General features: G+C 44.4%; 1 protein-coding gene across 1 annotated transcript in view; it reads left to right on the plus strand.

Annotated features, from left to right (window-relative positions):
- The window catches only part of CAPN3 (calpain 3), a 33353-nt gene extending 8516 nt beyond the window's left edge, over positions 1-24837 (plus strand). Inside the window, exons 2-24 of the mRNA XM_009898960.2 lie at positions 110-179; positions 1934-2052; positions 2621-2754; positions 3089-3257; positions 3997-4137; positions 8089-8172; positions 8607-8692; positions 9948-10025; positions 10489-10649; positions 11186-11355; positions 12773-12784; positions 13949-14157; positions 14870-14906; positions 16154-16171; positions 17310-17411; positions 18610-18687; positions 19563-19620; positions 20067-20131; positions 20991-21059; positions 21637-21715; positions 22913-23029; positions 23877-23935; positions 24631-24837. Of these exons, the coding sequence (XP_009897262.1) occupies positions 110-179; positions 1934-2052; positions 2621-2754; positions 3089-3257; positions 3997-4137; positions 8089-8172; positions 8607-8692; positions 9948-10025; positions 10489-10649; positions 11186-11355; positions 12773-12784; positions 13949-14157; positions 14870-14906; positions 16154-16171; positions 17310-17411; positions 18610-18687; positions 19563-19620; positions 20067-20131; positions 20991-21059; positions 21637-21715; positions 22913-23029; positions 23877-23935; positions 24631-24657 (2142 nt within the window). The 3' untranslated portion in view covers positions 24658-24837. The remainder of the gene's footprint in view (positions 1-109; positions 180-1933; positions 2053-2620; positions 2755-3088; positions 3258-3996; positions 4138-8088; positions 8173-8606; positions 8693-9947; positions 10026-10488; positions 10650-11185; positions 11356-12772; positions 12785-13948; positions 14158-14869; positions 14907-16153; positions 16172-17309; positions 17412-18609; positions 18688-19562; positions 19621-20066; positions 20132-20990; positions 21060-21636; positions 21716-22912; positions 23030-23876; positions 23936-24630) is intronic.

Here is a 24837-nt window from a genome sequence, read left to right on the forward strand (position 1 = left end):
ACAAACTATCCTGCAGGAAAGCATTGTCCTAACCCAGTCTTTATTTCCCTGGCAAACAGACATCCTGCTGCATGCTCTTCCTGGTCACCCAGATGTTTGTATTTTGCAGGAAATCTGTGAGAACCCACGGTTTATTATCGGTGGAGCCAACAGAACGGATATCTGCCAAGGAGAATTAGGTATGGAATTCTTGCTTCAGCTCTGCACTTTCTGAAGTCTGCATTATAGTTTAAGCCCTCATTTGATTTTCTTTTGCTTCCAAGGTGATACAGCTCGACACACCTATTGATTCTTTGTCTCTATAGCGAATCACTGACATCTCCCTAGTAGCAATCCAGGGAAGAGTTTGAAGTGTAAGATACTTTGCAGGGTGTTTTGCTTTTCATGAACCACACTCACAAATGTGTTACAGAACATTTTGCCTTTCTTTCAGGCTCTGAGGAGGGACAAAATGATTTAAGACAAGAATAACAGATAAAAAGAGGGAGTTATCTGACTGAGAGAAAAAAAATCTCATCAGCTACTGTTATTTTTTTCAGGTATTTAGCCCTATTATGTCCTTACAGGAGCTTCTGAAGGCCTCTGGCTAAGTATAGCTTGTACTCAAGGACACCCTTTGTATTGAAGGCCTTAAGCTCAGATACTCAAAGATACTCCAATACATAGAACCACTGCTTAGGTGCAGGTTATGCCTCTGCAACAGTCATCCGTGTGGCACTTGCCTGCACAGCTTTGTAAAGCCATTCTCCACTCAGCTTTCCAATGTCTTTCATAGTTGTAGAACAACTTCTGTGATCTTTTTCCTAAGCTTATACATCCTATTGTTTGCTGTGCTTATGGCTGTCCTCATCAGCTTCCCAGTACTTACTTTTACATAGGTTGAAAAACCACCCAAACCCAAAACCCATATAAACCTGCTGTTCTTTGTGACATGATCAGGACTTCACAGTTACCAAGGTGTGGACTCAAATGAATTTACATGCATAATGTGTTCCCTCTTTTGCCCTCCCCAACTAATGGCATTGTTCACTTTTTTCTAACTTCTGCCAAACACTGGATAGTTCAGGAAACTCCTGGTCTCAGGGAATCCTCCTATGGGGAAAAGAGGTAACTTAGACTGTACTGCTGTATGCATAGAGCTAGCTTTCCAAAATATATACATGCACATATTTCTGTGTGTTGTATCACTCCACCAGTTTCATAAGTTTCTCTTACAACTCTCTGCAGTTTAGTTTTCACTACCTTGTATAATTTTATCATCCCACTAATTCACACTGCTCAGGCAAGCTTACCCTATAACCTCTCCTACAGCAGCAGCTAGGAGGTTTTGATTAAGAATTGAAGTACTGTGGGAGAAAAAAATCACTTTCCCAAAGCTCCCATAGGGGCAACAAACTTGTGCAAGTGTCTGAAGGAGGAAATGAAAAGATCTGTGGACAGTGTAACAACAGACCCAGAAAGAGGAAAACATATCACAGCAATGGATCAGGAGAGAAGTCCCCACAGAACGGTGATTGGGACTGTGGCTTATCTTAAGAGCAGAAAATGAGAGACAAAATTTTATCTGTACAGAGCTGCACCTGCAAGAGAATTTTCTCTCATCTGGCTGCTGTCCCAAGCTTGGAAGGAGAAATAAGTCAGGGAGTCAGGTATTCACATGGGACAAGGAAATCTTAACCCTGGTAAGAGCACTCATCAGATATTAAGTTTATTCTAAGCTATAGGGAACATCATCTATTTAACAGTCCTGTCCCAGAGCACAAAGAAATACAGTGCTACAGTACTGCAGAACACATGGAGAAGCCCCCTGTCCTGAAAGGAGATGGCATGCTGTACTGAGAATTAAGGGGCCACTTGGCAGTATCTCAGGTTTTCCCTTGAATTCTAACTGCTCTGCCCCTTCAGTTTGTCTGCAGCTTTTGCTCTTTTGCAGGTGACTGCTGGTTCCTGGCTGCCATTGCTTGCCTGACACTGAATAAAAAACTGCTCTGCAGAGTCATACCTCATGACCAGTCCTTTATACAAGACTATGCTGGCATCTTTCACTTCCAGGTGAGTCCTTCCAGCTAGCAGGAAGTAGGTGTAACTGCATGCCCAAGAGTTCCCAACAGAGGAATTGAATTGCCTCACCGCAATCTCTTCCAGCAGGGGAGTCACAGAAGGGTCAGCCCACACAGGGAATTAGGGAGCATTAACCCACCAAGGAAGCATTTGTAGATTGCTGTGTCCTATGCATGAGAGATAGCAACAGGTGCCCAGTCCTTACTTGCTGATCAGATGCTACAGCCAGCGTGGGCACATGCAAAGTTGGGCAAGAGCATCTATTTTTAGGCCCACAAGCAGCTGATCTGTCAGAAACAAGTTACTGAGGAACCACTTATTCACAGCGCAGACTGCTTCACACATTTCCCTTGGCTCTTCTAAGAGACCTCTCACTGTCCCTCACGCATTGCCCCGGGGAATTCAGTACAGCTGCCTCCCTCCCAGTACCCATCACTTTTTGCTATGTTATGCAGCAGCAACTTCCACATTTCTTCTCTCTCAGCTTGGCTTTTCAGGCAGGATTCCCCTCCCTACACCAAATCAACACAAGGTGTTTTTTCTGTTTGCCTTGATTCAGTTCTGGCGCTATGGAGACTGGGTGGATGTCATCATCGATGACTGCTTACCCACGTACAACAACCAGCTGGTCTTTACCAAGTCCTCCCAGCGCAACGAGTTCTGGAGTGCCCTCCTGGAAAAGGCCTATGCAAAGTAAAATGATCCACCAGGCTCCCCACTGAGGCTTTGGCTGGGGAGGTGGTTAAACCACTGCATGCAATGAGCGTCTAGAGGGGCTCTGGACATACCTCTGGACATGTGCTTTTCCCTCTGGATTCTCATGTCTCAGAATTGGGGATGGGTGCAGGTGGCATGTTTTAAAAGTTTTAGCTTGTGGGTTACCAAACATGGGGTGAGGGGGGAGGGTGTTTGAGCATGTGTGGTTATGTATCTAAATTCATACACACACAACAGATAAAGATACCTACTTAGATATTTATATCTGTGTAAAAGAGAATCTTTATTTTTCTCTTCTTTTCTTTCCTAGACTCCATGGGTCATATGAAGCTTTGAAAGGAGGCAACACCACTGAAGCCATGGAGGACTTCACTGGTGGAGTCACAGAATTCTATGAGATAAAGGATGCCCCTAAAGATATCTATAAAATCATGAAACATGCCATTGAGAGAGGATCTCTCATGGCCAGCTCCATCGATGTGAGTCTGTATGACATGCATAAGCCATAAGAAATAGCAGAGGAGAAGGCCCTCTCCACCTGTAATCAAATATATGCCACCTTTTGGAAATACTTAGTTTAGTCCACATAGCAAACATCCATTTCTAGGAGATGGAGTAATCCCCACAAAACATCACCCATTAGCAAACAGCAAGTACCAAAAGAGAACAAAAGTAGAGCATGGAGGTGGAAAGCACGGGTGTGATCAGCAAAACCAGCATCCCCTGCTCTCAGTAAAATGTTAGTACAGAGGTGCTGCAACTCTTTTGGGACACAGACCTTCATATCAAAGATGCTAAGTGTGCAAACACTTACTAAATTAACCAACACAGTCTCAGATTGTCTTCATTTATCATGGGAAATCTAACCCAAAAGACATTAGTTTCAGTAAAATTATGGAGAATGAAGGTGCAGTAAAGGCAGGAAAACAGCCTGTATATTTTGTACATATTCATTGCAGTCCATATTTCTAGATTTTAGTCTGCTTGTAAATACAGCCTCATTTGCTTTCCAACTGAGCTGGCCTAGCAAATTTTATTCTGGGGGATAATTTCAACCCACCACAGCTATCAACCACTGTAGATAAGTATGGAGATAACGAAGGAGAAGAGAAAAGTTATCTAGGCTATTTTCTGCCACACCTCTTTCTTGTGTTGTTTCTCTTTTCTCTCTGTGCCTCATCTTTCTGCCTGATATTTTTCTCCCATTCTCTGTGCCAGGATGACCTAGGCTTTTCCTTTGGATCAGCTCCTCGGAGCCACATTGGAGAACAGATCGCTCGAATGGTGAAGCAGCTAGAAAATGCACAGATGTCTTTCCCCACTGTAAACTACCAGGCAACAGATGAGAGGCCAGCATGGGTATGTCTGCAGAGGCAGTGGACTTCACAGTGCTTTTACTTACAAACAGTTAGAGAAACATAATCTAGATGAGGATTTAAAAGCATAGGTGTTCACTGAACTATCCTAACACTCAAGATCTGGTTTTATGGATGCTTCTGACACATGCCTTAAAAGATTTCAGTCCTTTAAAGCACACCAATTGTTACTAGAGGGCTTTCCTGATACAGAGACAACGAGTTGTTGGCTTGTAGCACAGACTTGTAACTTCCAGAACAGAAAATGATTAGTGGATTTTATCAAGTCCCTCACTTATGAAGGATGGAGAGAACAAGAAAATTAAAGTACTATAACAGAGCAAGGTCCCTGAGTGATGGAGGGTGTAAAAGAAAGAAAACGCAAACTCTGCATGGCTCTCACTTCAAGCACAAAAGTCTTTAATGATCTTATTTTGGGACAGTGCTATGGAGCCTCACCCACAAATGGAAAGGATTCTCCTCTCAGGATGTTCCTTTTAGGTTACTGTCACTAAGAGTCTCATTTAAAATGTCTAACCAGGAAAAGGAAATTGTGCTGAGTTTTACATGCGTGATGAAATACAAGTAAATCAACATACATTAGTATCTAGAAGAATAAAGGGAGGAAGGTTGAAACTGTTAGAGATAAATCCCATATTGATAAACTTATTAAAATCTGTAGAGGGAGGTTGTCTTCTCCTCCTCTCTGCCATACCTTGCTCTTTAGGGTGTATCACAGTATCACAGTATCACAGTAACTAAGGTTGGAAGAGACCCCAAGGATCGTCAAGTCCAACCTGTTCCAACAGACCTCACAACTAGATCATAGCACCAAGCGCCACGTCCAATCTCCCCTTGAACACCTCCAGGGACGGCGACTCCACCACCTCCCTGGGCAGCCCATTCCAATGACGAATGACTCGCTCAGTGAAGAACTTTTTCCTCACCTCGAGTCTAAACCTCCCCTGACACAACTTGAGACTGTGTCCCCTTGTTCTGGTGCTGGTTGCCTGGGAGAAGAGACCAACCCCCACCTGGCTACAACCACCCTTCAGGTAGTTGTAGAGGGCAATGAGGTCACCTCTGATCCTTCTCTTCTCCAGGCTAAACAATCCCAGCTCCCTCAGCCTCTCCTCATAGGGCTTGTGCTCAAGGCCTCTCACCAGCCTTGTTGCCCTTCTCTGGACACGTTCAAGTGTCTCGATGTCCTTCCTAAACTGAGGGGCCCAGAACTGGACACAGTACTCAAGGTGTGGCCTAACCAATGCAGAGTACAGGGGCACAATGACCTCCCTGCTCCTGCTGGCCACACTATTCCTAATACAGGCCAGGATGCCATTGGCCCTCCTGGCCACCTGGGCACACTGCTGGCTCATGTTTAGGCGGGTGTCAATCAGCACCCCCAGGTCCCTCTCCGTTTGGCAGCTCTCCAGCCACTCTGACCCCAGCCTGTAGCTCTGCATGGGGTTGCCGTGGCCAAAGTGCAGCACCCGGCACTTAGACTTATTAAATGCCATCCCATTGGACTCTGCCCATCTGTCCAGTCGGTCAAGGTCCCTCTGCAGAGCCTTTCTACCCTCTAACTGACTAACATCTGTTCCCAACTTGGTGTCATCTGCAAACTTGCTGATGACTGACTCAACCCCCTCATCCAGATCATCAATGAAGATGTTAAAGAGGATGGGGCCCAGCACTGATCCCTGGGGGACGCCACTGGTGACTGGCCGCCAGCCGGATGTGGCACCATTCACCACCACTCTCTGGGCTCGGCCCTCCAGCCAGTTCCTAACCCAGCACAGAGTGCTGTATTTCCACAGCAATGAAATTACTTCTCTTGTTTTATGGAGAAAAGGAGAAAGAAAAACCCAAACATACCAAAACCAGCTCCACAGTTACATCACCTGGAACTTGAGATCATTCAAACTGTCTTCTACATTTGCAGCATAAATAGCTGATTTTTCCTCTTTTCACATCCATATTTAGCCTTCTTAAAAGACTGCAATGGTGTAATTTTTCAGGAAAGCCCACAATGACTGTCTTGTTTTGTAAGCGTGGCTGCCCAAATCAACCACATTTGTGGGGAGGGGAATTTCCTCTCCAGTGAACACCTAGTGAAAGAAGGTTGCAAAATCCTTTCTGTAGTTTCCACCCTAGCAGCCACCGTGTTGCTGCTGAACATTACATAGTTCTAAGCAAAAAAAACCCACCAAAAGATAAACAAATCTTGGCTCTTGAGGGAAAGAGGTGGGGAGTACAGGCATCAGAAGCACTTCAGAGAGATGTGAGTCAATATTCTTAAACCCATAAGAGAAAAAGGGTTCTGCAAAGTAACAATAGCAGCAACGTGAGTATAATGAAAAACAAAAATGAAACAAACACAGCCCCCAAACAAACAAAACTAGCAAACAAACAAACAACCACCACACTTAAAACAACACAAAACTCTGCCCCTCAACCCCCAAAAAAAAGTAAAAAAGAGGAAACATATGAAGTTATAGGCATGGAGAGTGCAGTTTCCTGCAGAAGGGGAAGAGAAACAAAGAAAAAGAAATGTGACAGTCAGGAGATAGAATAGAATTAACCAGGTTGGAAAAGACCTCAGAGATCGAGTCCAATCTATCATCCAATACTATCTAATCAACTAAACCATAGCACCTAGCAACCCATCCAGTCTCTTCCTAAACACCTCCAGTGATAGTGACTTCACCACCTCCCTGGGCAGCACATTCCAATGGCCAATCACTCTTTCTATGAAGAACTTCTTCCTAACATCCAGCCTAAACCTCCCCTGGCACAGCTTGAGACTGTGTCCTCCTCTTCTGGTGCTGGTTGCCTGGGAGAAGAGACCAACCCCCACCTGGCTATGACCTCCCTTCAGGTAGTTGTAGACAGCAAGAAGGTCTCCCCTGAGCCTCCTCTTCTCCAGGCTATGCAACCCCAGCTCCCTCAGCCTCTCCTCATAGGGTTTGTGCTTGAGACCTCTCCCCAGCTTTGTTGCCCTTCTCTGGACACCTTCCAGCAACTCAACATCTTTCCTAAACTGAGGGGCCCAGAACTGGACACAGGACTCAAGGTGTAGCCTAACCAGTGCAGTGTACAGGGGCAGAATGACCTCCCTGCTCCTGCTGGCCACACTGTTCCTGATGCAGGCCAGGATGCCATTGGCCCTCTTGGCTGTCTGGGCACACTGCAGCCTCATGTTTAGCCTACTACCGATGAGTACCCCCAGGTCCTTCTCTGCCTGGCCGCTCTCCAGCCACTCTGACCCCAGCCTGTAGCACTGCATGGGGTTGCTGTAGCCAATGTGTAGAACTCAGCACTCGGATGTGTTAAATCTCGTGCCATTGGACTCTGAACATCTGTCCAGCTTGTCAAGGTTCCTCTGCAGAGTTCTCCTACCCCATTTATGGCATAAATGTACATTTCCACAGGAAATTGGGGGTTTTTTTGAGTCATGTAAGAGTGTATAAAACAGGGTGGGTTAATGTCATTGTCATGAGACAGCAGCCATGTGTAAATATTGAAGTATTACTCTAGGTGTTGATCTGCTCTGACGTTTCCAGTTAGTATGTAGCAACCTTATTGAGACATACAAGAGCACACTAACCCAGAAAGGGCTGAATAGCCCTGCTAATAGAAAATGTAATTATCTTGATTAAGCCTACTATATACAAGCATCTTCTGAGGGCAAAAAGGGAAAAAGGCAGGCACAAAATGTCATTTCATATTGACACTATTAACTTCTTTTTCAGTTCATGATTCACTCTAATGACCAACATGAATTCTGTAGACACTAAGCTTGGCCACCTTGGCAAAGCCAAAGAAGAGAACAAGACAAAAAAAAAAAACCCTAACCCTGACAGCTGAGCAGTGTCACCCTCCCTGCAGAAGCCCTGGGTGGCAGCTGGCTGAGCTTTGCATGACTGTGACCAGTTTTTCCTCTTGTGTCTAACAGACCATAGTGCCGATGCAGTATGAAACACGGATGTCCTGTGGGCTTGTCAAAGGCCATGCCTACTCTGTCACTGCTGTGGAGGAGGTACATACAGTCCCTTTCTTCCAGCTTTGGGGAGCTGTGGTCTACACTGGCCTAGCAAAGCGCTGGGGGGTAGTGGGGTGGAGTGGAAGGGCACATCAGGAAAGCTACAGGAGGTGGGGCAGGAAGGCAAAATAAATAATAAGCTAAGAAAACAAAGTTTGTATTTGAAGAAATTAAAGCCTTGTGGAGAACTAAATCTGTCCAAGTGTGGGCTGTTTGGGAAAATGTATACTCCATTGCTTGAATAAAGATGGGCACAGCCAGCCACTGCCTGGTTTTACAGCCTTTCCATGCACATCAGAAGCAGGTCAGGCTGGATGAAGGCCCAGGAAAAGCATTGTCCCTAGAAAAACTGGTATCAGAGATTTGAAAGGCAGAATGTTCCCTTTTAAACCTGCTCTCAATCTGTTCTTTTTGTGTTCTTCTCCGATTAGACAATATTCAAAGGAGAAAAAATACGTCTAGTAAGGCTGAGAAATCCCTGGGGGCAGGTGGAATGGAATGGACCTTGGAGTGACAAGTGAGTAAAATGGGGCTTAACCTGATTTGACAAAAACAATAATATTTGTAGCTTTATTTATCCTTATGTAGTTTGTGCATGACCCTAACCTTTGATGATGAGGTAGCTGAATTTTCATTTTGATGCATGCACTTCAAAGGTGAGTGTAGTTGAGTGCTTTACTGAAGCTGTAAAAACAAAAGAGAAACTAAAGAAAAGAAAAATGATGTCAAGAGAGTCTTTAGTCAATAGAAATTAAAAGAGAGCCAAATGTAATCACACAGAATCACCAAGGCTGGAAGAGACCACAAAGATCATCAAGTCCAACCTGTCGCCACAGACCTCATGACTAGACCATGGCACCAAGTGCCACATCCAATCCCCTCTTGAACACCTCCAGGGATGGTGACTCCACCACCTCCCTGGGCAGCACATTCCAATGGTAAACGACTCTCTGTGAAGAACCTTCTCCTCACCTTGAGCCTAAACTTCCCCTGGCACAGCTTGAGACTGTGTCCTCTTGTTCTGGTGCTGGTTGCCTGGGAGAAGAGACCAACCCCCTCCTGGCTACAACCTCCCTTCAGGTAGTTGTAGACAACAATATGGTCACCCCTGAGTCTCCTCCTCTCCAGGCTAAGCAACCCCAGCTCCCTCAGCCTCTCCTCATAAGGCTTGTGCTCAAGGCCTCTCCTCAGCCTTGTTGTCCTTCTCTGGACACATTCAAGTGTCTCAAAGTCCTTCTTAAACTGAGGGGCCCAGAACTGGACACAGTACTCAAGGTAATGAATGGCACAGTCAATCTAATTTTACTGTCTAGCAAGTTCTGCAATTTTCCATTTCAAAACAAGATGTGACAGAGGAAAAAAATTGTTTCAGTTATGAAAGATCTGGATGAAACAAGGTGCCAGTACTTGAGAAAGTTTAGATAAAGCCTCTCATTAGGTTTTACTAAAAAGATCTTCAACAGCCTGTATAGCAATGAAACTCTGCAAACAATTATTACTTCAAGCACAGTTCAGCAGATCTTTGAGAGCTGTGAAGAGGAGTTCTGAAGGGAAGGCAGAGAGAAGCAGGGAAATAGCTTTATTTTTTTCATTTGGGCACATGGAGAAGAGAGTAACTTCGAGAACAAAAGGTTGTTAGGCTCACAAAGGAAAAATTACCTGGATGTAACAAGATGATTCTTGACTTTTGACTCTAAGACTTACAGTAAAGAGTAGAAATTTCATGAAAGCTGCATTGCCAATAGTAATCCAATTTATTGACTCCTCGGAAGGTCAGAGGAGTGGAACTTCATTAATGAAGAAGAGAAGGTCCGCCTGCAGCACAAAGTCGTGGAGGATGGCGAGTTCTGGTGAGAATATCACTCAAAACCCTGTGCTTCTCCAGGGGACATGCAACCACAGCAATAGGAGTCACTCTACTCTGATTAAATCTGCTAAAACCATTGCACTAACCCATGTTGCCCTTCATATTCTCAGTACATTCTGCTCTGCGATCCCCATCTTTCTGCCACTGCAGTTTACTGAGTGCCACCAGCACAGTCCTTGTAATCATGCTATACTTTCACAAGCTCTCCATCACCCCTTCTATATACCATCCTCTCAACCCAGTTTCCCCCACTTTGGAGCTGCATCTGTGTTAGCTGACCGTCCAGCAGACCAGATGCTTTAGGAAACAATGGTACTCCCACTGCAAACCTACCCTCCTAATGGTGATAATATTGCTGGTCACCTTCTTCCACCTCACCAGGATCTCTCAGACAACTACCCACTGTGTAAATTCATTTGGCTTCCATTTCCCCTCAATTCCTCCAGGATATCATTTGAAGATTTCATGAGGCATTTCACAAAACTGGAAATCTGTAACCTCACACCTGATACTCTGGAAGCAGATAAACTCAAGACCTGGACTGTGTCAGTCAATGAAGGGCGCTGGGTGAGAGGCTGCTCAGCTGGAGGTTGCCGCAATTACCCAGGTGAGCAATGGGTCTTGAGAGATACAGCTTACATCTCACAGGGGAAGTCATAACACAGCCTGTCTGGTGCTCAGCCATAAAAAAAACCAGCCTTGCCTCCTCAGAGGGCAAGGCACATGATTTTGTGGCTGGAAATCTGCTGTCGCTATGTTTGTGATACCGCTTCACAAGCCCAGCAGTTAGGCCTGAGAAAGAATAAAATCCCTGTTCAAACACTTCACAGTGCCCCAAGTAAGATAAAAGAGATACATCTCATTTGAACCATTTTCACTTGGGAAATCACCTGGTGATAGTTCTAGGTGCTTTGAGAGTTTCTCAGATGCCTGTTCTTCATTTTATATCCTCCTTTGTTATGCATTTAATTAGAAGTATGTAAAACTCACCATACATATAACCAACATATATCTACTGGCCCAGCTCCAACCTTTCCCTCACGACCCACAAGCAAGGGTCTTAAAAGTTCTTTTTGATCACAACTCTTGCTAGAACACTGAAGCTTTACATATTCACTTGGGGTTGTTGGTGGGATTTCACAGACACATTTTGGACCAATCCCCAGTATCGCTTGAAGCTTCTGGAGGAAGACGATGATCCTGAGGATGAAGAGGTCATCTGCAGCTTCCTTGTCGCACTGATGCAGAAGAATAGGAGGAAAGAACGCAAGCTGGGAGCCAACCTGTACACCATTGGCTTTGCCATCTATGAGGTACCAGCTCTAATCTTTGTTCTTTGCACCATGGCTGCAAATCCTGACAGTATCCATACACCAAGAGAGTCACTAAATCATTCAGCCTGGTTACATGAATTTTTACTTTGCAAGGAACTCAGGAAAAACCTGGAAAGAGATGAAGGGAGTTCAGGGCTGTGTAACTATTCAGACCATAGTAATTTCCATGTTTACTCCATCTCTAAGTAACACCTATTTTAGGCTTTTATCACAGAATCTCAGAATATTAGTAAAGGCTGACAGAGCTGGCCTCTTCAGCTTGGAAAAAGTGGAGACTGAGAGGTGACCTCAATAAATGAATAGAATTAACCAGGTTGGAAGAGACCTTTGAGATCGTCGAGTCCAACCTATCATCCAACACTATCTAATCAACTAAATCATGGCACCAAGCACCCCATCCAGTCTCTTCCTAAACACCTCCAGTGATGGTGACTCCACCATCGCCCTGGGCAGCACATTCCAATGGCAAATCACTCTATGAAGAACTTCTTCCTAACATCCAGCCTAAACCTCCCCTGGTACAGCTTGAGACTGTGTCCTCTTGTTCTGGTGCTGTATGCCTGGGAGAAGAGACCAGCCCCCAGCTGGCTACAACCTCCCTTCAGGTAGTTGTGGAGAGCAAGAAGGTCTCCCCTGAGCCTCCTCTTCTCCAGGCTAAGCAACCCCAGCTCCCTCAGCCTCTCCTCATAGGGCTTGTGCTCCAAATGTTTATCAATATGTGAAGAGAAAGTGTCAGGAGGATGGAGCCAGTAAAAGATGTCCAGTAATAGGACAAGAGGCAATGGGAGCAAGCCGGATCATAGGAGCTTCCACATAAACATAAGGAAAATCTTGTTCACTGTGAGGGTGACAAGGCACTGGAATAGGCTGCCCAGAAAGGTTGTGAAGCTTCCTTCTATGGAGATGTTCAAGACCCACACAGACACATTCCTGTGTGATTTGCTCTAGGTGATCCTGCTCTGGCAGCGGGGCTGGACTAGGTGATCTTTTGAGGTCCCTTAATGTCAGGTTTTAACATATTCTTTCCCATATGTTCTTCAATCTCCCTTTCATCCTTGCTGAAATTCAGCATTTCATTGGCAGAACAACATAAAAAAGGAATTAGACAACTGAGATGCAAACACAGCAATTAACCTCTGCTCTCAGTTTCATGAAGAAGTCAATTTACTCAGACCTTTGTACAAACTTATTTAGTTCAGATCTTAGTGGATCTCATGCAGATCCCAAGAAATCTAGAAAGGAAGAGAGAAATTGCTTAGAATATTTATCAAACTTGGGGCATTTTCATCACTGGCTACGCTCCCAGCAATCCATGTGAATGACCTTCTGTATGCTCTGTCAACAAGTGGACTCAGCTGGCAGCTCTGACAGTTTCTTCTCTTTGTTTCTCCCTAAGGTGCCTAAAGAGGTATGAGCAGAACGGAGGCAGACTGACACCTTGGTGTATGCTCACAGCTAGTGTTACTGTTGTGCCTGTCTGTAAGTCAGCAGGAAACTGTCCAGTCAAGTTTGTTTTCAGGGATGTAACGAAAGTGGAAATGCTAACCATTCTGCTTTGAGTGTTTGTTTAGTAAGTTTGCAAGTAGTTTTTACTTCCTTCACACCTGCACCACATTTTCACTTGCATCTTTCCCTTACTCCTCCTTTTCCATTCTGTACAAGACCTGGCCATGGGTTGCAAGGTCAGCCAGGGAGCCTGGGCTGTAGGAGGCAGCATCTGCAAGCACCTAGCTTTTGCACTCCCTTGAGAACCACCCTGAACTACTTCCATTTCCTCCTGAAAATAATGCAAAAAGCCCATATCCTGCAGCCTTGGAGTTTTTTCTACAGTCCTAGAACTCATTTGGAAAAAATCAATTACCTTTTCAGCCATTGAAGAAAACATACAGGCAGCAGCATTTTTTTTCTGAGCTTGCTGGTAGCTGAATCATTGGCATGATAAGTTTTGAGAACAAGCTCACCAGAAGGCTATATTACCTGGAGACCATGAAGATGACAGTCTGAATATTGTCTGTGCTGACTGCTTTACAGGTGGCCAACTCTGCAGAACACAACCCACAACTGTTCTTGCTGTCCCCAGTTCTTGGCCCAGTGCTCATCTTTGAAACAATGCAGCATTTGATTATCACATTTCTTTAGCAGATACAGAATTTGTGTTTTGCCCAGGCAAAGTCATGTTTCCACTGAAAGCACCCTTAACCTACCACACTGCATGCAAGAGTCTGCATATACCATTTCTTGCCATGCCACTATCCAAGGAAAGCAGCTGAATTTTGGTTACAGGCAATTTAGTACACAACAAAGCACTTGGATAGAAGTGCCTATACTAGAGAAGTCAGCCAACAATCTGCAGGGGGGCCCTGGAGCAGCCCTCAAAAGCCAACTCCATCCAGGCAGTACTGACTTAAAAGACTACATATCTGTCACCAAGTAGTATCCCTCCTCAGCTGCCTGCTTGGTAAGCTACTGCTTCATTTCTGTTTTCTGTCCTAAACATGTAGTGTCTGCATGACAAGCCACCTGGGGATGGGTAAGCCTTCCCTGAAGACAAATTGACTCATTTGTTCTGCAGATGCATGGCACCAAGCATCACTTGCAAAAGGATTTTTTCCTCTACAATGCCTCCAAAGCTAGAAGCAAGACCTACATAAACATGAGAGAAATCTCTGAGCGCTTCCGGCTACCTCCCAGCGAGTACGTTGTCATTCCATCAACATATGACCCTCACCAGGAGGGAGAATTCATCCTGAGGGTCTTCTCAGAGAAAAGAAGTCTTTCAGAGTAAGTTGTAGCTTCATTTATCTGTCCATAAAGGTGGAGGTGATCTCACTAGTCTGCTATAGTGATGCTCCCTGCTTGCTACACTTTGCTTTTAAATTTTCCTAGCCTCATTAAAAACTCCAAGCTGCAAACTCATTGCTCCAAACTTCCCTTATATTCTAACAAGAACCTGCTTTAAATTGTCTTTGGAGAAGCTCACTGCTTCCAGGATATCCTTTGTAAATGTACCATTAATCGTTTTTAGTAGTGAATATAAATCTGTTTAGGGTTTATTGCTATATGCCACTGGCTGAAGTTTTGGGCAAACAGATTATTGAACCAGATCTATATTTCAGTCATGAATCAAACACAGAAATAGGTTGTTATTTCTTTTCCACCTTTGTTTTCAACTAGTTTCCCAGAGCTCAGCAAATTGCAGCCAGTGTCTTTCTACTTAGGCTGAACATCTTCTGTTTTACTCTCAGCTGTCAAAGTTCAAAGTTATTAAGGCTCCTAAGAGGAGTAAAACAGACAGCAGTCCTCCTGGAATTGGTACTTGGGGTACTCAGCTCAGAAAAAGCTACATCTACAGCCTGCAGATGTGATGCTAGGAACCCAGCCCACACCACTGGTTGGGTGAGCAGTTCAAGTGGCTGCTTACAAACCAACAATAGAAACATCAACATTGGGAACAATCAGTTTCCTGATTCATTTACTTTCTGCTGTCTTCTAGGGAGGTTGACAACATGATTGAGGCAGAGCGTCCATCAGTAAGTAATCTGCTAAGCATTTATTGTACATGAATAGGGGTGGGGAGAGGAAAAGCATCAGATCTAGGGAAACCTACAACAGCAAAACATTTGCAGCCATATGGCTTCTCCTTCAGCACAAATTCCCTTATTTTCTCTCATCAAGATACTTCTATTAACACTTCCTTTGTATACACTGCTTTCCAGTTTGGTCAGACCAAAATCTTTAGCCAGATTTGAAATCTGCTCCTGGCACAAAGAAGCTGCATGCTAAGCAGATACTGCCCTTGCCTTCATCAGTGGAGACCATTAACTTAGCAGGGAAGATCTAGCTCTGTGCTCCAAGATATTTGGCTTGTGAAATGGACATCTCATCTAATGAAGTACCTTATTTTTCAAATACATGCTTTCTGGGAAGGGACTCTGGTTGTACTCTGATTTAAGGTAGTACCATGACAAGCTTTGACTCTTCACCCCTGGGATTTACACATCTTTGTGGGAGTACACTGTAAATAACAATAAATTAGCCTTGAAAAAATAAGAGTAAAAATCAGACCTCCTATGTTGCTCAGGAATGTCATGGATGCCCCTTTCCTGCAGGTGCTAAAGGCCAGGTTGGATGGGGTCTTGAGCAATTTGATCTAGTGGAAGGTGTCCTTGCCAGTGCTGGGGTGTTGGAACTAAACGATCTTCCAGGCCCCTTCCAACCCAAACTATTCTATGGATCTATAAAAATGTTCTTGCACAGAACTGAGCTTCCTCAAACCTTCCTCAGAAGTGTTTCTCTTCTGTTTGCTATTATGATAGCAAAATCTTTCCAGATCTGGTGAAATTTAATTGCCACTTCAGGTAACACTGATCTGTGAGTGCAGAATTTCAGTCTCCACTGAACTGATGGGATGGGAAAAGGAAAAGGAATAGTCAGAGCTAAAGGTGCAATGGAGATTTCATTCAAGCAGACAAAGGCCCAGAGGAGATGGGACACTGTTTTACTGTGGTTTCTGCAATTTCTATTCTTCATTATGCAGTTTCTTGGTGGAAGCATTTTCCCTCATTTCTGGAGATGTGAAAATTGTATGAATACAGGAAATGGGGGGGGGGGGGGGGGGGGGGATTCCCAAACTTGTGTAAATATAGGAATGGGGAAAAACAAATGAGAGAAAGGACAAGTGGGAAAAAAAATATCATTGACTCCACATAATCTGAGTGACATCTTCAATTTTGCCTAAAACTTTTTAATTATTAATATTTTGTCTCTCTTTGTGCAGAAGAAGAAAAAGGGCAAGGTGGGTACTTGCGCAACGTGCCGAGTGCCAGCAAGGCAAAGCGCATGTGCAATGCACGCATCAGGAGCACAGCTCTTTGATATCATGATTGCCCTGCATCTGGAAGCTCGTTTCATTAATCAAGGGCACTGGATAAGAGGCCATTTGCAGGCACAGCAAAGATTTTGTCTTGCTATACTAAACTCTAAGGAAATAGCATGAGCATCACATGCCCCTCTCACTCACAAAAACTTCCCAGCTTCATAAGCTTGATCTTCAGGGTTGCTCAAACTGTCCTTCCCACCTACCCCCTCACAGACACCCTGACATCCCTGTCTAGTGAAAAGCAGCCCTTCTCCAGATATGTGCCTTCACATTTGCTTTCTATTGCCTAGTAGCTACTCCTCTTTCCTGAGGTTTCTGCTCACCAAAGTCCAGGATTTTTCTTTTGATTCTGCACAGCACATTTAGGACACTGAAAATGTCATCAGGCAGCTGACATTCTCATCTCAAGAGAGGCTGATCGCAATTAGCACTGTAGGGTAACAGACACCTTGTAGCAGCTTCCTTGTTTTAAACCTCCTAGAGCAGAATAGTTTAATACAGCTGCTTACTGCTGAATACTTCAAGAATTGTAGATGATCCTTGTGGTCCCTTCCAACCCTGACTGATACTATGATAATTCATATAGAGGGCATAGATGCTTCACAGAAGTACTAAGTTCCTGCACAAATACTTATTTCTCTGTAGGATTCAGCTTTTGCTCACTTTTGGTGCTCACAGAGGGACAGTTATGTCATTTTAACTAAGAACTATGACTCAGAGGCTTGTTTTGCTGGGAGGAAGGAAAAAAAGAAAGGAAAACCCCCCCCCCATTTAAAGTTATACTATCTTTCTGAAAAAGGAAAGCTAAAAACAAGAGATTGCACTACTGCACAAAAAGGCTTTTGCAGCCTTTTTAGCATGAGGAGAGCAGCAACTTCAGAAATTCCTCTGCTTCTTTCCCCCCACCCCTTTCTTTGCTTTCGTTCCCAGCTTTGGTTTCCCAGGTAGCTGTTGCTGAATGTGCATTATTACAAAATGGTTGTGACCAAATACTTTCCCTCCCACTATTTCTTGGGTGATTTTTGGTTTTCCTTTGGTGTCTTCCTTCTTCTAGCCTATCATCTTTGTTTCTGACAGAGCTAACAGCAATAAGGAGTTGACAGCAGACGAAGATGCTCGCAAAGATGGTGAAAAAACCCATGTAGATGAGAAAAAGGTTTCTGCAGCATGTGGCACAGGGGGAAATAGTTCTTGCTCTTGCTTAGCATGAAATAGTGGCTGGGGAGGGCACAGGAATGGCACAAAGAAGTGTCCTAAGATACTAAACAGCTTCTCATAAAATCTTAGCATAGCTTGGATATGGTTTACATGGATCTAATGCGCATGAGCAAATAGAGACTATCCCTTCAGTTATTTAATGCCTGTGCTGGAGGATTTGCTTGCTTGGAAATATCTCTTCATTGCTCTCATGCAAAGATCTTGGCTGTGAGAGATCCCTTCTCCAGGAGCAGCACACCTCAATCCACTCTCTCAGCCCCCTGCTGAAGCTGTTCCAACATAATTTCACTGGGGGGGGGGGTTCAGGAGCTCCTGGCAACAACCACAGCCCCTTCCCGTTACAAACTATGCATGCCCATACCAGTCCTCACTGGCCAGAGGAGAAAAGGATGAGTAATCCTCGGAGCTCCTGCGCCAGTCCTCCTTTCACTCACTACCAGAGAGGAGGAAAACACAGTAACAAATGTGGGGTTTGTGCCTGTACCTGGGTGAGGCACTTGAGTCACAGCAGCCAGATCCTGCACTCAAGCTCTTGGCATCTGAAGCATGACTTGAGTATCTGCTTACAGGGAGTGTTCTAGTCTATTGCCTGACTGCTAGAGCACACCTGTGGCAACGTGGGGACCAATCTTAGCTTTCTTCTGCATTTACACAAACAAGAATAAGACCTAAGCTAAGAAAATAACTTCATTTTGTTACACTTAATTCCTGCAATTTGATACTGAGGTGGCAATAGTTTCCTTTTTCAGTATCAGCCTCAGAGTTTAGGCTTGCTCTTTGCATGGATCTGAAAAAGGTTTGCTTTCATCAATTCCCTCTGTCTTATGTGCTGCTTGTCTCCACCAAGGGGCTCCTAGATTGAGTAGACCTCTCAAGCCCACATCTCTCTGGTCAGTTCAATAGCCTACGGGCTGCAATGAAGCACCTATGCCTATTCTGCTCCAAACCTCTCCTTCACAAGGTTTTTGGGGAGGGGATTAAAAAAAAACAAAACAAAAACAACCAAAAAAAAGGAACAGGAGACTGACCTGTTCCTCCAAAGACTTCCAGATTCACAAGGTGAGCAAGCCACCCAGACCCTTTTTCCTTCTCTGCTGGATTAAGAACATATTTCTTCTTATCTTGTCTCTTTCCAGCGTCCTTCAGCAAAAACTCGTGAGGGGAGTGAAGAGGAAAAACAGTTCAGGAATATTTTCCAGCAGATTGCAGGGGATGTGAGTATGCACCAAACCCCCACTTCTGCCATCAACTGCCTCATAGATTCAAACCACTGAATTTTAAGGTTTTCTTTGAATTTTCAACCATCAAATACCCCTTGAGATCTGAAGCCAAGCAAAAATCAAATCAAAATCCAACTAAGTATACGTCTATCCCCCCTGTGTGCATATAAGCTATTTCCATTGTGTGCAAGGGATACTTATTTAAATACAGAGGACACAGTCTTAAACTGCACCAGGGGAAGTTTAAACTCAAGGTGAGGAGAAAATTCTTCACTGAGAGAGCTGTTAGCTGTTGGAATGGGCTGCCCAGGGAGGTGGTGGAGTCATCATCCCTGGAGATGTTCAAGAGGGGATTGGATGTGGCACTTGGTGCCATGGTTTAGTAGTCATGAGGTGTTGGGTGACAGGTCGAACTGGATGATCTTTGAGGTCTTTTCCAACCTTATGGATTCTATGAAATTCAGGCTTTTACTTCAATCACTACTCCCTGACGCTATTTTGCATGGCACATATAAACAAGTTAGAAATACACTGCCCACCAGTATGTGATTAATGAGGGAAGCAGCTCAAAGAGCTGCATAAATCAGTAGGCTGCAAATGGGTTACAGGGATTTTCTCTTTTTGGCTGACACACTGGCTTCAGATTACCACTTGATCTTCTAGTTGTAGTTTAATAAGCACTACATAGACCTACCTTTACTGCAGCCTCAAGAAAGACTTGGACTCCTATTTATGCAAACTACATTGCTCTCTAGTTTGACGGATGTATACGCCCTATTGGAGGGTGGCTGGATGTCATACTTTTAGCACATAAAATGATCCTCGAGGAATGTTGTGGTTGATGATGTTCTCATTTTATTTCCCACTAGGACATGGAGATCAATGCTGAAGAACTCAGGAATGTTCTCAACAACGTTGTGAAAAAACGTGAGTTTGAGCACATTTGTCAGTAAGGCCGGACAAAGAACTCTGCAGTGTAATGTAACCCTCCACCCCCGAGCTGCACTCTAAAAAGCGTTATGGCTTCAAACACTCCAATTCCCTAGTTACACCTCCAATGATTTTACACCTGAGACTTTGGTGAGCTGAACTTTTCATAGAGATGCTCTCTAGAAGCTATCAAGTACTGATGACAATGCAGAAACGAGCAAACATTCAGCAGGCCTGGGCTTGCTTCGCTACCTGCAAGTTAGAGTCTTCCAGAGGTTTTTGTTGTATATACCAGGTCAAGAAAAGGAATCTCGATTTCACAAGCAATGACCTGAGAGTCATTTCTCTCCGGATGAATGGAGTAGGTTTGAGTTCTGCCCTGAGTGCTTCCTAAGACAAAGAAGCACTTTGCTGACTTTCATGGCCTGTTTTTCACCTTTCAGATAAGGACCTAAAGTCAGAAGGATTTGAATTAGAATCCTGCCGCAGCATGATTGCTTTAATGGATGTATCCTTTACTGGTGAAAGGGGAGTGCCTGATACCACACCAGCACACTTGGGTTTTATATCAAACCAGAAAACTACAGAACACATCAGACATTATGGTACTCCTGCCTAGGTATGAGCAACTGGCAAACTCTCATGTGAAAGCACAAGTTGAAGATAAATTGGTTTTAAACAACTCAACATAACTACAATTCCTACAAGCACACTACAGTTCTCTCTTATCTTTAACTTTATACATCTCACTGTATGCCTAGCATGCAACACACACTCAGAGTAAGTATAATAAAAGATGGGGTTAGTCTGATACAACATCTCTCAATTTCCCTATTTGACATAACACATGATTTTGAGAGAACATGAGCACATTCAAGGATAACCAGAACAAAAGCTGAACTGCAACCCAAAGGCATAATGGTTGGAGCCTAAACATATTTTTATAAACACCTTTAGTGGGCATTTTGCTTAGTTCTCAAGTCATTTCAAACAAAGCAGAAAGAGCTTCACTCTGTGATAGAAGTTAGTTGTCTTCAAAAAATGGTGGGTAAGATTCCCATCAGAAGACATTCAGAAAGAGCCCCCTAAAACATCCTACTTGTGTACATCAAAACAGCTCCACAAACAAGCCTCTGTCCTCTACCAGATGTTTGCTTCTACACAAAGTACAAATAGCACTTCACGTTCCTGAAACAAAATACTATGCACAACATCCGAGATGCACTTTACTGCATAGCTCAGCCAGCTCTTAGTGCTGAGGAGAGCCTTAACTCAGATTCATATTCACCCCACCACCAGTAGTTTCAAACTTAATTCATTTTCTCTTTCAAACACTGTGTGGTTTTTACCTGAACGTTGCATCACAGACAGATGGCTCAGGGAAGATAAACTTTGATGAGTTTCGACATCTCTGGGACAAGATAAAAAGCTGGCAGGTAATCCTGGTATCCACAGTGCTGTCCTTCACAGCTTCTGCAGAGCAAAAGCTTGCAGGAAAACCAGAGATCTCTACCTATACTACAACAAAAAAGAAAAGCTAAAACATACTTACTTCTAAAAAGAAAAGTAATGCCTCTCTTTGTCCTACTCACAGCCTAAGCAAATAGCCTAAATTTCTGAAGCTCCAGTACTCACATAAGAACTCCTCCCAGGGGAACACCATGGAGGCATACAAATTGAAGGAAAAGGATGATGGGAACTAGAAGCAGGCCTTATAAATAGCTTAATTAGGACAATCAAGAGAGATGATTAACAGCAGAAGCTCAAGTCAAATGAGGAAAGTCTCTAGGGGGCAGCTTTTTGCTTCTCATGCTATGGATCTAAAGTATTTTACTCTGTGACTGGGGTGGGGGCTCTGTGTTAACAACCCAGACTGTTCAGCAGCAAGCTTTTAAGTGAGTAAGAAAGCCTCCAAGCACCTGAGGCACGCATCCCCTATCCAGTCAGTGGGTTATTCAACAGGAGGACAAGCTTTTCGTGGCTGTTGTGCATTGATCTTTTTTCCTTTTCCAGAAAATTTTCAAGCGCTATGACACGGATCATTCAGGAACCATTAACAGCTACGAGATGCGCAACGCAGTCAATGATGGAGGTACTTTCCCCCACTGCCAAGTGCCCAACAGCTAAAGAAACCTTGAGTTGTCTGATGTATCACAGGGTGAGATCAGGAACAGAGTGCTGCCTTTTACAGACACTAGTTGGTCTCTTCTCCCAGGCAACCAGTACCAGAACAAGAGGGCACAGTCTCAGGCTGCGTCAGGGGAGGTTTAGGCTGGAGGTTAGGAGGAAGTTTTACACAGAGAGAGTGATTGCCCACTGGAATGGGCTGCCTGGGGAGGTGGTAGGGTCGCAGTCGCTGGGGGTGTTCAGGGCAAGGCTTGACAGGATGCTTGGTTGCATGGTTTAGTTGATTGGGTAGTGTTGGATGATAGGTTGGACATGATGATCTCAAAGGTCTCTTCCAACCTGGTTTATTCTATTCTATTCTAATTTGGACTAAAAACTCTCATTTTCCCCAGCAGAGCTTCTCAAAGACCTAAACAGCAGGCCTCGTATGTCTTGCCAATCAAATAGATCTCTTTAAAGTTCCCAATGAATGGTGCTCTCCTGTCTTACGGATCTCCCGCTCAGGGTCCTGCTATTCAGGAGAAACAAGGAGTGCTGAAGACATTTGCTCTTGTTCAGGCTGTGGGTTCTTTGTTTGTGTAAGTTAGAACAGAGGAAAACCTTCAACCCAAGTGCACAGTCACCAAAAGCGAGGCAGAGCAGGGCAATGGTTGAGTCTGCATCAGAGGTAACTGGATGAACATCTTCTGAGTCCTGCTTATGTTTCTTAGGCACTGAGCCATTGCAGGCTCAGTCTCCTTTTCTGCCTGCACAGTGAGAAGAAACTAGTTTTGCAAAACATACAGTTTAATGATATCTGTCCTGCAAAGACAGGTTTTGACTTTTCTAGCTTCTTGTCACAAACAAACTGGTGTGCTGCCTCCTCTGCATAGCAGGCCTCACCCAGCAAAGGTCTTTACCTGCCCTCTAAGGAAGAAGGATGACTTCTCTAATCAAAGAAACAATGTGTTACCCCTGTGTAAGAAAGCAGCTGGACACAGGGAAGTTCCTTATTGCTTTGCTTTATATGATATAGTGGCTGCAGCAGTACCCCACAGCCTGGACCTTGGTGGGGTCTGGACAGAACCTGCTTCCAAAGGCCAAACTGCTCTGGGGGGCCTGACTGGCACCAGTGCTTCCCCTGGCTGTGACCCAGCTGTGCCCTATTTGTGTTCCTCTGCAGGGTTTCGGCTGAACAACCAGCTCTACGACATCATCACCATGCGCTACGCCGACAAGAATATGAACATAGACTTTGACAGCTTCATCTGCTGCTTTGTGCGCCTGGATGCCATGTTCAGTGAGTAGCCCTGGCTTTACTGCCCTGCCTCCTCCCATTACCCCCAAAATGTGCTGTTGGACTCAAAGCAAGGTGTGTTTAAAGCAGTACTGACCAGATAGGATATTCATAATCAAAGAGAGGTGCTTGGGGAATCTAAAATATGACGGCCATCTCACACAAACATGAGACACCACTGCATTTATCCATGCTAGCTAAAGAAAAACACAGCAGAAATACTTGCTGCCCATACAAGTAAATACTTGCACAAGTTCTGTGTCCAGTTCTGGGCCCCTCAATTTAAGAAGGATATTGAGACACTTGAACATGTCCAGGGAAGGGCAGTGAGGCTTGGGGGGTTGTATGTCTGGAGCACAGCCCTGTGAGGAGAGGCTGAGGGAGCTGGGGTTGTTTAGCCTGGAATAGAGGAGGCTCAGGGGAAACCTTTTTGCTGTCTCCAACTACCTGAAGGGAGGTTGTAGCCAGGTGGGGGTTGGTCTCTTCTCCCAGGCAAACAGCACCAGAAAAAGAGGACACAGTCTCAGGCTGCACCAGAGGAGGTTTAGGCTGGAGAAGAAAGTTCTTCCCAGAAAGAGTAATTGGCCAGTGGAATGTGCTGCCCAGGGAGGTGGTGGAGTCACCATCCCTGGAGGTGTTCTAAAAAGGATTGGATGTGGCACTTGGAGCCATGGTTTAGTTGGCATGAGGTGTTGGGTGATAGGTTGGACTTGATGATCTCTGAGGTCTTTTCCAACTTTATTGATTCCATGATTCTAAGTTTGCATAGCACAACAGGAGCACAGTTTGGTTTGCCACCTGGGATCATTTTTACACATAGAGTAATTCACTCCATTTTTGTTTCCTTCAGGGGCATTCCACGCCTTTGATAAAGATGGAGATGGCATCATTAAGCTCAATGTCCTGGAGGTAAACTGCTTTACACCCGCATTTCTTACACAATGATAGGATACTGAGTTTTAGTCAAGTTACTCATCACACATGTTCTCAAGACAGCCTGTGAGAGATGGTCTGAAATTGTTATCCTGTTGGCAAAACCTGGTTTATTCTATGTATTCTATGTATTCTAAATAGGCTGCAAAACCTTCCAAAAATGTTATCAATCTTACATAGAAAATGTCCATGATCAGCCAGCACCAGCTGCTGTGTAAGACTCCAGCTGGTGCTGAAGGGCACAGCTGCAGACCCTTCCTCTCATCTTTAAAGTGCTTCGAGAATCTTTTGAGATTTATTATGTTAGTGAATTTACATCAGCCCTACTTGCTCTGGATTTAAGTGACAATGGGGTTTAACATAGTCCTTTGCCTTTAAAAAAAAATACTTCAGACTCTCAAAGTTTCAGCTTACAAGCATGTCTTCTGCAAGGGAGACCATACAAAAAAAACCCCAAACAAACCAACCCCCCCAAAAAACCCATCCCAAAACAACCCTCAGCTTTTTGCAAGGAGGAATAGGAGCTAGAAGCCCAAGACAAAATTCCTCATTGTCACTGTGCTTCATACCATGTGTCAGCAAGCAGCTGCCTTCCAGCTAGAGAGGGTAGTGTCTCAATACAGGTTGTTGGAGTATGTCAACAAGTCTCCTGTCCTCTTACTATTTTCCAGTGGCTGCAGCTCACGATGTATGCGTAACACTGGAACCAGTGGCTGCCTTCATCAAGAACACAGCCGAGACTTTTGCTTTGAGTCATTAGCTCCATTCATCCCCAAGTGCAAACCACCATTTCTGCATTACATTCTTTGCATGGGGGCTCAAGCCCTTGGGAAAGAGACAACTCTACTCCAGCAGGCAGAGCAGTATGAACATTCTGT

This window comes from Dryobates pubescens, chromosome 5 (genome assembly GCF_014839835.1).
Source record: "Dryobates pubescens isolate bDryPub1 chromosome 5, bDryPub1.pri, whole genome shotgun sequence".
Lineage (NCBI taxonomy): Eukaryota > Metazoa > Chordata > Aves > Piciformes > Picidae > Dryobates > Dryobates pubescens.